Source organism: Mesoplodon mirus, assembly GCF_964341445.2.
Source record: "Mesoplodon mirus genome assembly, chromosome: 1".
Lineage (NCBI taxonomy): Eukaryota > Metazoa > Chordata > Mammalia > Artiodactyla > Ziphiidae > Mesoplodon > Mesoplodon mirus.
In genome coordinates, this window is record NC_138976.1 from 70,911,615 (window position 1) to 70,925,522 (window position 13,908).

The 13,908-nt window shown below is 35.7% G+C and overlaps 1 protein-coding gene across 7 annotated transcripts in view; it reads right to left on the reverse strand.

Moving 5' to 3' along the window:
• Nucleotides 1-13,908, reverse strand: part of RIC1 (RIC1 homolog, RAB6A GEF complex partner 1) — a 141,917-nt gene that overhangs the window by 24,393 nt on the left and 103,616 nt on the right. For 6 of the 7 annotated variants that reach the window (XR_014293519.1, XM_082615391.1, XM_082615390.1 and 3 more), the window contains 9 exons: nucleotides 12,854-12,998; nucleotides 12,123-12,171; nucleotides 10,343-10,495; nucleotides 8,301-8,504; nucleotides 3,418-3,456; nucleotides 2,988-3,098; nucleotides 2,052-2,141; nucleotides 1,277-1,437; nucleotides 186-321 (listed from right to left, as the gene is read on the reverse strand). Coding sequence is in view for 6 of the 7 variants with exons in the window: in XM_082615391.1 (XP_082471517.1) it covers nucleotides 186-321; nucleotides 1,277-1,437; nucleotides 2,052-2,141; nucleotides 2,988-3,098; nucleotides 3,418-3,456; nucleotides 8,301-8,504; nucleotides 10,343-10,495; nucleotides 12,123-12,171; nucleotides 12,854-12,998 (1,088 nt within the window). In the remaining variant the exon portion in view is untranslated. The remainder of the gene's footprint in view (nucleotides 1-185; nucleotides 322-1,276; nucleotides 1,438-2,051; nucleotides 2,142-2,987; nucleotides 3,099-3,417; nucleotides 3,457-8,300; nucleotides 8,505-10,342; nucleotides 10,496-12,122; nucleotides 12,172-12,853; nucleotides 12,999-13,908) is intronic. The other variant, XM_082615392.1, reaches the window with a different exon arrangement.

The window sequence follows — 13,908 nt, forward strand, 5'->3', positions numbered from 1 at the left end:
TTTCCTTATAGTATGAGCAGAAACCATGTTTGTTTAGTTTGCCACTGTAACCCAGCATCTTCATGCAAGGCAAATTCTAGACATTTAGTATGTATTTGCCGAACAAATAAATAGTTCCTAACATCAAATTAAAACACAAAAAACTGAAATGAAAACTCTAAAGAGCTCTGATAATAGAATGGTACCTGCTGTGGCATTTTCAAGGTGATTCCATTCTCTGTACTCACTGATGTCAGAGTGACAGATACTACCAGGAAAGGGTGAGGAATGTAGCGTGACATGGAGACTTCCTGAAGAACTTGAATACCAGCAGTATTTGTACTGCAAAAAAGAGAAAGAAACCCATACACCTCAACAACAATGCTAACGACGTTTTTTCCTTTTCCACTACTAATAGTATGAGATTTTATGTTTATGGGCCCAAGTGCCTTCTACCTATCATTTTCTCCTCCCCAAGTATCCTTTAAGCAGCAGACCAACAAGGTTGTGGCACCCAAGAACACATCTGGAAATAAGGGAGGGAAAAAAAGGGAGTAAGATGTAGAAAGGAAGAAATAAACTAGAAAGAAGCTACAGGAATAGCTTAGTCAGTTGAGAAATAGCTGGTTGAGAAAGACATGCATTCTGAGGCTAGGAGATTTGTTAATTTTTATTTTTATATTACTCCTCAATTATAAGCTACTTCAGCAAATATGCACTTCATAGCTGTTTAAAAAAAGAAACAAAAACCATTTGAGAACAAAATAAAACTCAAGAAGAATGGTCTAAATGCCCCAAGCCAGCCAGATGCCAAGAATATAGGCAACACACAGCTCCAACAGGTCTGACAGTTTTTCCTTTCCCAGACTACAGCCATCTAGCTCAGTGAAAATATTAATGAGTCTTCTAAGGTCATGCTTCCTAAGGCCTTAAAGCTGTAAACTCCTACAAATTTCCCCAAGTTTCTAGAACACCAGGATAGTTAGTAACCATTTGTTTTCAAGATTGTGAAAAAAAAAATTAGTATTTAAAGCTTTATCCCATCCTGAACTAGATTTTTTTCAAATGAGTCCAGTAAGATTAGCTGAAGAAGTTGGTACAGGCTCTTTAATTTATTTTGGTAGCTAAAAAATAACTACTATATGAATATCACTAATTAAAATTCCTTGCTTTTTTAACTCCTAAAAACAAATGAAACGAAATATAAAATTAGAATAACTGTTTTGAGAAATAAAAACTACAGAGGTAACATGATAAATAGGAGCAAAAAGTGACCTGTCATATGTTATATACTTACCCATCAGATTTCCTTTCAATACTGTAAAGGCATATTGAACAGTCTGCTCTAAATACTATTACCATGTCCCGGAAGACACTAAGCAGTAATGTTTCTGCTTGTGTTTTGGTGACATGAGCAAAAGCATTGTCCAGATTTGACGTTCTCAAGTATACTCTGAGCTATAGAAAACGAAAATAAAGAAAACTGTAAAAACAAGATACCTACCATGGATGACTAAATACTTTAGACATTTTTTTTTTTTATCTACCGACTTTTTTCAAGTAAGAGGAGTTAAAGACTAATCTGAGCATTAATAACAAATGGATGTTTATATTTTGACAGGGTAGGCTCATTCTACAAATAACTAAAAGATGAAGTGATCAAAACTGTGATGTACTATTATGAGATACTCCTTTTAGACCTGCACATTTAGACCTGATCAGTAGTTTCTCAAAAAATAAATATAGAAATAAATAAGTTAATAAATCTCTAAGGACAGCCATCTTTATAAACTTCTCAACTTTTATTAACTATTTTTTATTATTTACAAACTTTATAGAGAATGTCTAATGGCTGAAATCCTTAGAAAAAGTTATCACAGAAGTCCTGATTATCCCTTTAAATTTTTAAGTAACCTGAAATGAAAATCCCATTTGTTAAAAATGGCAAATTCTTGATTAAAAAGTAAAACGTTTTGTTCATTTTCAATAGGTTATTTTTATATAAAACCAAACTGTGCTTAATATCTTTAAAATGTAAAAATCTTGTTATTTCTGAGAAAACAAAAACATACCTCCTCCTGACGATCACTTATGTTATAGCATGCAAGCACAATAAAATCATTCCACCAGGCTAAGCCACCTGTCACAATCATATTTTGCTCCTTAAAAGAAAATATAAAACACATATTGACATTTCTTCTTGCCCGTAACAGACTTGTAAACTAGTCCTACTCAGACACTGGAAGCTCTAATTATTTCTGCTCTACTCTCTTCCCGCCCCCTCAACATTAAGTGTTACTCTAGGGCCTTTATTAATAATGATTCACATCCTATTTTGAAAGAAATAAATATTTCTGTAAGACATAAAATACATCATTCAAAATAACTGGGTACCATGTAGCATCATTATTCCACATTCAACAGACCTTGTTTTAAATTCTGGCTTTATCATTTATCAGCTGCTTGATTCTGAATCCTAGTTTCTCTTTTATAAAATGGTGAGTAACAATAGTGCTCTCATTGGGTTGTTATGAAGAACAATGAGATAATATATGTGGAAGTGCCTAGTACACAGTAGGCACCTATTAAATGTTAACTTCCTTCTTTTCCTCCTATTTGATTCTTGCAAAATCCAACTGCACATGTTTGTATGCTACCCAAATATTTATGTCACACACAGACAAGCAGGGAATGATCTCAAATTTTGTGGAGATTTATTCCGATCATATCTGATGAACTCTACCTGGAATGTAAGAGTAAATCCTCAAGTTACAGGATTATGGTGTCTGATCTTAACAAGAATTAAAAACAAACCAACTATCTCAATACAAAATCTTTTATCAAATATCAAGTACTTTATCAGAACTGACCCTTAGATATAATCCAGTGTCATTTTTTAATATTTGATTTTACTTTTTAATAAGTAACAGTGGTTTACTTTATACTTATTTCATACTGTAGTTCTCTCATACTTTGAGAAATAGGTTTTTAATTTCGAAAAGACTAACCTGGGTAATGTTTCCAAAAAGCTTCCATTTTTTGGTGAGTAAAGAGTAATGTGCAAAACCAAACTTGCCAACCACAGCAATATTCTGTCCAAGCTTATCAATAGCTGAAAACTGATTAAAAAAAAAATTAAGAGCTCTTCCTTGAGTTTTTAAATTAGGCGTAAAGAGCTGAGGATTGTCAGGCAAGCAGACTATTAATAAACATTTGCTAAGAGAATTAAATGTAAAATGCTAAATTAAAAAATCTTAGTATTTATACATGTTACATTTGACCAAATTACAGATTTACACTAACAATGTACAAAAGGAAGCAAGTACTGAAATTTTACTTTTATCAGTGCACCCACTGAAAGGCTCAATTCCCAGAATACCTCTTGCAGCAAATGCTATCCAATAAAAGTTAACACCAACAAAGTAACAAATAACTCACCCGTATAGGCCAATTGCTCTCTAGATAGGTGCTGGAAATCTATAGAAAATAACACATCAGTTTGGTAAGACTTCTGAAATATATTTAAAAGTAAAGCACATAAAAGCATTAACATCATAATATGAGATTAATTTTCTTGTAACGTTTAAAGTGCTCCCAAATACAGCTTCCCTGGTGGCACAGTGGTTAAGAATCCACCTGCGAATGCAGGGGACACAGGTTTGAGCCCTGGTCCAGGAAGATCCCACATGCCGTGGAGCAACTAAGCCTGTGCGCCACAACTACTGAGCCTGTGCTCTAGAGCCTGCGAGCCACAACTACTGAGCCCACGTGCTGCAATTACTGAAGGCCGCGCGCCTAGAGCCCGTGCTCCACAACAAGAGAAGCTACCGCAATGAGAAGCCTGCGTACCGCAACAAAGAGTAGCCCCCGCTTGCCGCAACTAGAGAAAGCCCGCACGCAGCAAAGAAGACCCATCACAGCCAAAAATAAAATAAATTGTTTTTTTAAAAGTGCTCCCAAATAATGAGTATTACTAGCAGCCAATATTTCACAACTCCTGTCTTAACCATTTCATTATATGTTTCTAGACATCAGGCTTTCCTCTTTTTTCTCTACACTGTTTTTGTTTGTTTTAAATTAAATATTGAACACTCGATAAATACAGAATGACAAAAGGTATTTAGAGAAGCATCTAATAAGGCAGCCAAGAATTGTGTAGATGAACAGTTTGGGTTCACTGATATGAACCATCCCAAAAAACCCTTATCTGATAAAATCAGAGCCTCAGCAAGAGTTTTATGTTTTTTGAGTAGAAATCTTTTATTATTTTAACATTTTTCTGATAAAAAAGCAATGCATGCTTATAAAATTTCAACAGTATAAAACTGCACAAAATACAAAGTGAAATTCTTGTTATATCATTGCTATCTCTAAACAAACAGCCATATATATATATATGAGTGTGTATAAGCTACTGCTTTTTACTGGGGTGTTCCACTTATTCACCTACAAGTACTTTTAATATATTACAGATATTAACTCTTTATCTGCAACATAAGCAATAAATCTATCTTTCCATGTCGTCTGTCTTACATCTTTGTACACAGTGTCTTTGTGTCACTCTGAGAATTTTAAACTTAAAAAATCCTGTGAGGTATCAATGTAGCTTAAGTCTAGCTTTACTGAGACTGTGATCTCTCTATTAGCCTGCTGAGTAAATAGTTTTCATGAGCACATGGTGAATGCAGTGTGAAAATTAACAGAACAACAGAACAAAGGAAAAATCTTCTGTTCCTGGAATAAGAGAACCTTCCATTTAATTTAGTTTCCGTTTACTCAAAGAAAAATGATTACATATTTAAAAAGAGAAAGCCAAATTTAAAAGCCAAGTAAATGCAACCAAATCCAATAAGATTCTTTGTGTAATGTGAAGACAAAGCAAAAATCAAGTGAAAACATCTATATTAACCTTGATAAAATTTATTTATAAAACTATTTTTGTTAGACTTCACTTATTAACCAGTAAGTCAACCTAAAATCTAAGTAAATTAATAGCTTTTAGTACATTAGGAAGTTCTTAAGCCCAGTGCTGGTTTGTGGAAGCCTAGCTTACAGAATTAAGAATAACTGTGTCAGGATAGATACGCTTGAAGAATGCTTAACTTGTATCTTAACAGATATGCTGTACCATTCAGGCCAACCAGTAAAATTTACTATGATGGGTGGAATTAGTTCAGAATAATGATAATCTGAGGTAATGATCAGGTGGCGAAGTAAAATTTGAAAGTAGTTTTGTAGGAGGCTGTAAGTGAAATTCTTTTTTTGGATGAAGAAAATAAAAATAGTCACTTGAAGAGGGATGTTCCTGGAGCACAACTGAGCTAGCCATCCATGACACTAGACACCCCACCCCCCACTTTCCCCAAACCTTAGTGTTTCATAAGTATTTATGAGATGTGTGGGCAGGTAAAGTGGGAAGTGAGATCTCACTGCCAAAGTGGACTCCAACATGAAGAGTTTCTAATCATGGGAACCAAGGTTAACTTATCATATGATCACTCTCTGATGACTATCTCTAGGAGAAAACAAATACTTTTATCCTCCAAAAGTATATGAGATGCCACAAATGGCAAATGGTTTACTTTCAAAACTTAAAATGAAGCTTTATTTCTCATATGGTTTTGTGTCTTGAAGATGCTATGAAATAAGAACAAAAACTTGTATTTGCCCCAGGAGATCTATATGTTACCTGAACTTTCAGTTCCACTCCTAATACTGAGAACAGGAAATGGCAGAAGTAAGAAAAGAGGCGGCTAATGAATAATGAAGAAACTCAGGTTAGGAATGCATAGTCAGGGCACAAAAGTCATGTCATACCACTGGGACACTCAGTGCTAAGGTACAGAATCTCTACTCTGAACATCTTAGGATTTTTCAGTCTCTCGGAGAGCCTAGATCTACCTTTTTTCCCTTAAAGTCATTCTGCTAAAACCATGTCTCCTAACCTAGACTACTTTCTTCTGTAACTGGTGAGACTGTGCCAAATACCTAGAACATCTGATACACACTGTAGGAATGAGGGCAAATCATTTATAAATGAAATAGCCTTTACAATCCTCTTTGTTGACCTCCCTAACATAGTGCCTGATACATTACTCTGCTTCCGACAAATATGTATTTGTGTTATTTTTGTTAAAGGAGAAAACATAGTTAACACAGAATCTTCTGACCAGGAAACTAACGAGTATAAGGTAGAAGGCTTAAACAAACAAAAAAAATCCAGTAGTCTAGATGAGGAACAGACAGAGCAGCAGAATTAGTTGGAGCTCATGTGATGAACTCTAAGCTGTACAAGAAGCATACAAAGTATAAACCACACAAACAAAGCTATTGTGATGGAGGATGCGGGCACTTATCCTAGACAAGAGCATATGTTGAAGGCGGAATTAAACAGGCACCCACGTTTCTTCAGGGAATACTTACTAATGGCTAAAATGTCTGGAAGTTAAAAGCATTAACAATATATGGACACTGTAAACCACACTACCAAACGAACACCACCACAATGCTGCATTGACTCTTGTGGCTGGAGTGCCAGCAAACAAAGGGGCAACTCCAAGTAAGAAGAATGTCAAATAGGCACATTCTAAGTTTTAGATCAAGGTCAGCAGTATATTATATGCTTCAACATTTAGTACCTAGGTTTTAAAACAGGTTTATTACTTTAATTTATATCATGGTAAGGATAGAGTCTGCCACTATTCTGCTGTGTGACCTCGGGCAAGTCACCTAACTTCCCTGAGCCTCAATTTGTATAAAACCTAGTTGGACTACATGATTGCTAAGGTCCTTCCAGCTCTAAAAATTCTATGAGTCCATTATAACTTAATTTGGGGGGAGCACAACTCTAGCATTATTTTTATTAGTTTTAAGGAAGCTGAAAAAATTACGTAAAGCTAAACAAGTTTATCTTTCTAAATATTTTAGATACCTAAAGAACAGGATGACAGAAGAATCTTGCTAGTATCTACTTTGCCTGAAGTTGTAAAATCAGTGTTACATGCTTCTAATATGGGATACTTCATAGATGGCTACGAATCACAGAATCACTGAATTTTTGAGCTGGAAGGAAATTGGATTTTTGTTATTGTCTGATGGATTTTTGAGTTCCAGACCTGCCTTCTTTGATCCTCTGCTCTACTTGGCTCTCTGGCAACACAGACCTGGCTAGGCAGAACGGGCACTGATGCTAGGTCAGTGTAGAATGAATAGTTCAAAGTATGGGGAAATGAAAATAGCAGAGAAATGGCTATAGGAGAGAAGGGAGCAGTGGAAAATTTTAGTCAAGGAAGTAGCTGATGCAGTTTTATTTAATAACTGTTACTAATTATAAAATGGTATGCACATTGTTTTGATTTTATGAATTTCTTAATGTAAGTTAAATACATTTTCTTTTAGTGTATACCACATGTCAATGTAGGAGATATTCCTCCTTCAATTTTTCACAAAATGACCATTCTTAGGTCTCTCATTATCTCCACTCAAAGTCAACCGAAAATAACATGGGAGCTGAAGTAAGCTAGTAAGGTAAAAGTACAGAATGTAGAAGTAAGACAAAGAATTGTGGAAATAGAAAATGACTAAAAGAAACTAACCCAAGAGTAGGCTCTGATGTACCTAAGACACTCTGGCATGAGAAGTGGGAAGAAAACACTCAGGACTTTGAAATGTGTGTGAAAGTTTCTTTCAAGAAACTTCAATTTACTGATTTACCCAAATTAATTTTATTTGGTATCGAAACTCAGAATTAATTTCTATATTAAATGTCAATTTATCAAAATTACTAAAAGAAACTACTAATTTAATAATAATCTGGAACAAGACAGAGTAATAATAAAATTATTAACACTAAGGTTCTAGACTAATCAGAAGTCTGCAATTTGGGTCCAAAGTCAGGCAATTAACCTCAATGTGTCCCCATTAGGACTACAAGGTCAGCTGCACAAGGTACTAATCAATATTGTCACTTTTCATTAAATTACTACACTTTAGCCTATGCAAATCCAGAGCTAAATTTATACCAAAAAAAGGCTGGAAGTAAACAGTCTTGCACAATAAGAGGACAAAGCATAAACTTCTAGTTTTTTTAACTATTCACTTACTAATGGACTTAAAGCAGGTGGGAATACAATCTACATCAGGTGGAAAGAAAGGAGAAGACAAGAGGACGAGCACAGAACAGCAGAAGAGAGACATGACAGTCAAAAAGTTTACAAAGTTTCTCAGTTTTCTAAAGCAACAAATGAAATACCTAAATATCTGCTTCAGGGTGCTATCTTACCAAGGACTAAGTCCACAGTCAACAGCATCCGAAGACTTACCTGTACTACATGCCAATGCCGATGATCAAGTAAAGTGCTTAAACTCTGAGACTCTAAACTGCCATCTGCAAATGGGCTCTTTTCCTGACTGGGCTTATGATCAGAGTGTGCCAAAGTACTCCTGGGATTCTGGGTTTGTGAGGCCTCTCCACAGTTCAAGTACAATCGATCTTCCCCCTGAAGCAACACTTGCTCTTGGTTACTCTAGATGAGGGAAAAAGGAAGCAGAGGGGAGGGAAGCAAATAAAAACAAGTTAGTATAAGGTAGGGGAAAGTAAGTAATACAGCAATTTAGTTTTATTGTTGGAAATGTACCATACATCTCAATGCTGATTTTCCTCACAGAGGACAAGACTACCTAATAATCTCACACACTGTTATATTTAACAGACAACAGTTTAATGATTACTTCCCAGTGCAAATAAAATCTTTGTTAAAGTCCGTTTTATCATACAGATTCCAAAACATGCCCAGGGCAATGCTATGAGAGATTTTCCACCTGAAAACTGAATAAGACTACTCAATGTCTACAGTTTACAAACTAGTTTCATATAAGATACCTCATGAATGGTAGTAAGAAAACATGTCTGGTCAGTTTGTGTGTATATGCTCATCCGTGTGCCCACATGGTAAGAAGAGGGAGTGGATTACAAACAGGGATAACTGGATACTGGAGGATCTTTTATTTTATTTTATTTATTTTTTTTTTTTGCGGTACGCGGGCCTCTCACTGTTGTGGCCTCTCCTGTTGCGGAGCACAGGCTCCGGATGCACAGGCTCCGCGGCATGTGGGATCTTCCCGGACTGGGGCACGAACCCGTGTCCCCTGCATCGGCAGGCGGACTCCCAACCACTGCGCCACCAGGGAAGCCCCTGGAGGATCTTTTAAATCATGGGGAGGAGGAAGAGTAGCCTACATCTGTGGTCCTGGTTCAGAACAATTCAATAATTGCTTGGTTAAAGCTTGGTTAGTACCAAGGAGTGTACCAGGTTCTGAGGATATTTAGACAAAAATATAGTTTCTACTCTCTGTGATTATGCCCTGGTTTTTAATTGAAGGCCAGTGTCTTCACTATTTAAATTAGATCAGCACCCCAGCCACTCACCTTCCCATTGTAGTCCAAATGTTGTCTTGATATAAAACTCGGAGTGCTTTTAAATTATTTATTTGGGATGTGCGAGCAGAGAAGAAATCCTCTACTCTTGTTTTCTTATTATTCAGCTGGTCTGAGATCCAAGGTATTTTCATTCTTCCTCAATGTGTTATAAAGCTTAATTAGAAATTGGTTGCACCAAATATTTAAAAACCCATTGGTGGTAGATACTAAGATATGCACCCCTATCATATAACATATCACTGTTACTATATATCAACAATATATCATATTAATATCTTATTTTGGACTGATAAAACATGAGTGTATGTTATAATTTGGGCCAGTGTTTCCCAAAGCAGGATTCTAGGCTTATTTTCTTCTAGGCATTCCTTAAAAATTCATAGTTAAATAAGCTTGGGAAACAATGCTTTTTATATACCAACTCCTGGACTTTCATGATGCACATCAGCATATTAAAGACTCAAGTCCTATGTTAAAGAAATCTCTACAGCTTTGTTTAACTCCTTTATTTCACACTTACAAGACAACAGAAATTTTTCTTGTCCTATGTAATTGCTATTGATATTTCTCACAAGTAGTGCCTGGTAGAACATACTGTGAGAAATGCTATTCAGACAAAGACTAAATTTTATTCAGGTTACTCAAGTGAATCTATAAACACTGCTTTTCCTCAAATTGCTTGTGATCCTATTAAAAAAAGAAAGAAAAAAAAAGCATGGGATTCCCCCAGCGTCCAGTGGTTAAGACTCCACGCTCCCACTGCAGGGGGCGCAAGTTCAATCCCTAGTTGGGGAACTAAGATCCTGCATGCCACGAGGCCAAAAAAAAGCAAAACCTGCTCAGAAATAAAATTGTCATAAGGAAGAGTCATATTCAAATATGAAAGCCACTAAAAAAACCAGAGTTTTAATTAAATAAACTTACCATACAAGGGTTTACGGTGAGTGCACTCTTGAGAAACTGAAATAGTAGAATGCTAGGTTGTTTAACTATGCTCTTGGAGTCAGACTCATTTTCAGTATTTTGAGAACCAAATCCACTGATTACCCATAGGTGATAGCCTTCGGCACCCCAGCTCTTGGAGAGAGGAGGAGGGGGAAAGAAGACGGGGGGTGGGGAAAGAAAATCAAAGCAATAAAAAGTTTCTTGTTATTTTTTCCTGGTTTGAAATATTCAAATTCTGAAATAACCAAAACAGCATTATTAATGACTTCTTAAGGCTGGAGAAACCATGACAAACAACACAGACAAGAATTATACCTACATCTACTACATCTTAGATCTCCAGTAGAAACCATCACTGCTCTCCACTTAGAAGAGTGAAAACACTACATACCAATCTTAGCCCCAAAACCTAAGAAATGCCTACTGCTCTCTGTAACTTCTCCATTAATTCAACTGCCTCTCAAATACAAAGAAATTCCTTACAGAGACAAGACCCACGTTACATAGCTGAAGCTTTACAAAGCAGCACCCCAACAGATGCAGTTTTGTACAGAACAAAGAACACTGGATTGGAGGCTATGAGACTAGGGTTTTGCACTCCGGCTTGGTTACCATTTTGTTGTACAACCTTGGCCAAGCTATTTGGTTTCTCGGGGTATAAGTTTCTTCCTCTGTAAAATGAGAGGGTTCAAATAAATTCTCCAGGCCCAGTTCATTTTAATATTCTATTAACTAGATTCCACGAGAGTTAAAATTTTTTTTAACATTAGTAATTCCCAATCTGCAAGGCCAAGAAAATACTAATGGGGGGAGGAGAGGTCCATGAATTGTTCCAAAATTTCAGAAGTTTAATAGAACTTTTGTTTTCCCATGAAAAGTTTTGGTTGCATAAGTTAACTAAAATGTTTAGATTCTTAGTTTGTGATTAAAATATTAACTTAGTGAGGGAGGTAACACTGGTTGCTGCATGGCATTCAGAAGCACTGATCGGCAGTCAGAGAAACGGTGTCTGAAAACTTATTTTAAAATATGGAGGTGAGGAGAGCCATCAAATGGGATCCTTGGTGGTGAAAGGTTGGGAACCCCTACTGAAGGCAACCATGGTGGTCTTAATTCTTCGAGAAACCCATGATCAGAAAATGCCTTCCTCTGTGGAGCAGGAGAGAAAGGTAGTGATAAGCCTCACAGCCACTAATTCCTCAAAGATGGTACACAGAGGGCTATAGAAAGAAAATGTTTATATGTAAAGACAGGGGTTACACCTCACCGCTTTCTACAGAAACTCTTGAAAATTGATAGTAAAAGTATTGTTACAACAGGGACTACAATTCTTTTGACATACATCTATGGAAAAAATTTTAAATATGCTCAAATAATGTACAAGCACATGTTTTCCAGGAAAAAGACCCAATGAGCATTTCACGTTATGTTAAAAGAAAGGAGGCCATGGGAAGTGGGTGCTATTGAGTCACATAAGAAATGGAGGTATGCTTTGGAAAAACAAAGGCCTGATTTGAACAGTCACTATGTTCACAGAGATGACAGGGCTTGCTGGACACATCTAAACAAAACCAAAATCAAATACTGAAAATTGGGCAGCCTCCTGATTTTTAAAGATAATACTTTTATCAAAGCAAGAACTGTATAAGAGTCTGCTGAGACTAGAATAGCTTTGTAATTTTATCAGATCAACATGAGAGAAGAAGAAGAAAAAACCAAGTTTTTCACACTGTATCAATATTTTATAGAAAGAACTTACCATGGAGTTGATCTTAAGGGGATCTTTTTTGGTACCATCAGACCTATAACTGAAACACAATAGAAACTTAATTAAGAAGAGTCTTCTAATTGCATGTAATATTTAGCTTTAATCTGAAAAAATTGATTTTGTTCCTTTGAAAGAGAAATACACAATACTGCATGAAATATGAGACTCCTGGTTAATACACCTAGGTATATCACTGAGTTATAGTCTTCCAGTTACGAAATAACTTCTTAACAGGGTCATGCAGTTTGGGAAGGTGTGTTCATTATGTCAGGACTGAAGTTCAGGGTAGTATATGAAGTGGACAGAGATATTAACCCAGTTTTATCAACCCGCTGAGTTAACCTACATTAACCCAATGAGAGAATGTAATTTTTCATTTCCTACTAGTTATTTATGTATATAGCTTACCACTCTTATTAGATAATAAGCTACTTGAAGGCAGATTCATGTCTGATTTAGCTTTGAATCTAACATGTTATCATATACACAATAGGGGTTCAATAAATAAATGCATTTTCACTGAATGGTCAGTTTTAAGAGGATGGAAAGAGGATGGATGTATGAGGAAACAATACATTCTGAATAAATTAATTCTGAACCTTACAAATTGTTTTGGGTTCAGAGTCAAGGCAAAATAGTAGCTGTATAACAAAGTTTCTGTGTATGTGTATTGTCTTGGAGAAAATGGAGTTATTTCATCTAAAATTTCTTTATTGACTCACGCAAAATCTCCTCCAAGTGTACAAATCAGCTGAGCTCCAAATACACTCCATAAAGAAAGGCCTCCATATTCCCAGGTCACTATTACAACACTATTGTCAGGAGACCATCTGACCAATTTAACAGCTCCTGTTTTGTTCCAAATGTCTGTTAAGAAATTGTGAGAAGAGTTAAATATAAATGATTGCTTCATAAATACTTAGTATTTTTTACAGCCTATACCTTCAAGTTGAAACAAGCAGAAAGGCATGTCTGCTTCAAATAATGAGATGAATTCTGTTCGTTCAGGGCTATTTAAAATCAGTATGGTCATTAGCCTTGACCCGATCTAAGCAGAACAAAGTCAGTACCCAAGTGATTTATATGAACCAAAAACCGTTTCTGGCCACTATTAGCTTAAATAACTATAACTGTGTAGTCTTAAAAAGCCTTTGGATTTGGGCCAATCAGTTTCTGTAAGATGGGAATAATATTTCCCTTGAATGATTCAACACTGAATGTCAAAGTACTCTGCAAAGTATGAGGAGTATGAGGTGTTTTAAAATGTAGAATAATATTTTACCATGATCTCCATGTTCCATCAGCAATATCAAAGGGATCCAAGTTAAAATAAATTGAAGCGTAACCTTACATTAGGATTAAGTAGGTAAACTCCAGCCTCAGTACCATAGGTGCTTATATCTTCTTTTAACTAATAATTGTTCTTCATATATAATTATTAGAGGAGAAAATTTCATTGTGTAGTAAAATCCAAGTTTCTTTACTGCAGAGTTAAATGAAACATAGCAGCATTTCCCACCAGCAATTCAAAAGATCTATAGCTTTCACCTCTTTAAAATTAAAATTCTTTACATCTGCAGTATTAATAAATTTTTGATATAAGTACATGTGCCACAAAGGGCTGGTATACAGATTTTAGCCTACAGAAGACAGCCTTGGTTAACAGAGTAAGTAAAACTTTTTTCCTCCGCCTATGTTTGAATCCTCACATTAGCATTTCCCACCATAATTCAAGTATGTGAATAAATGTGTTCTTTATGTATATAAAAAATAGTAT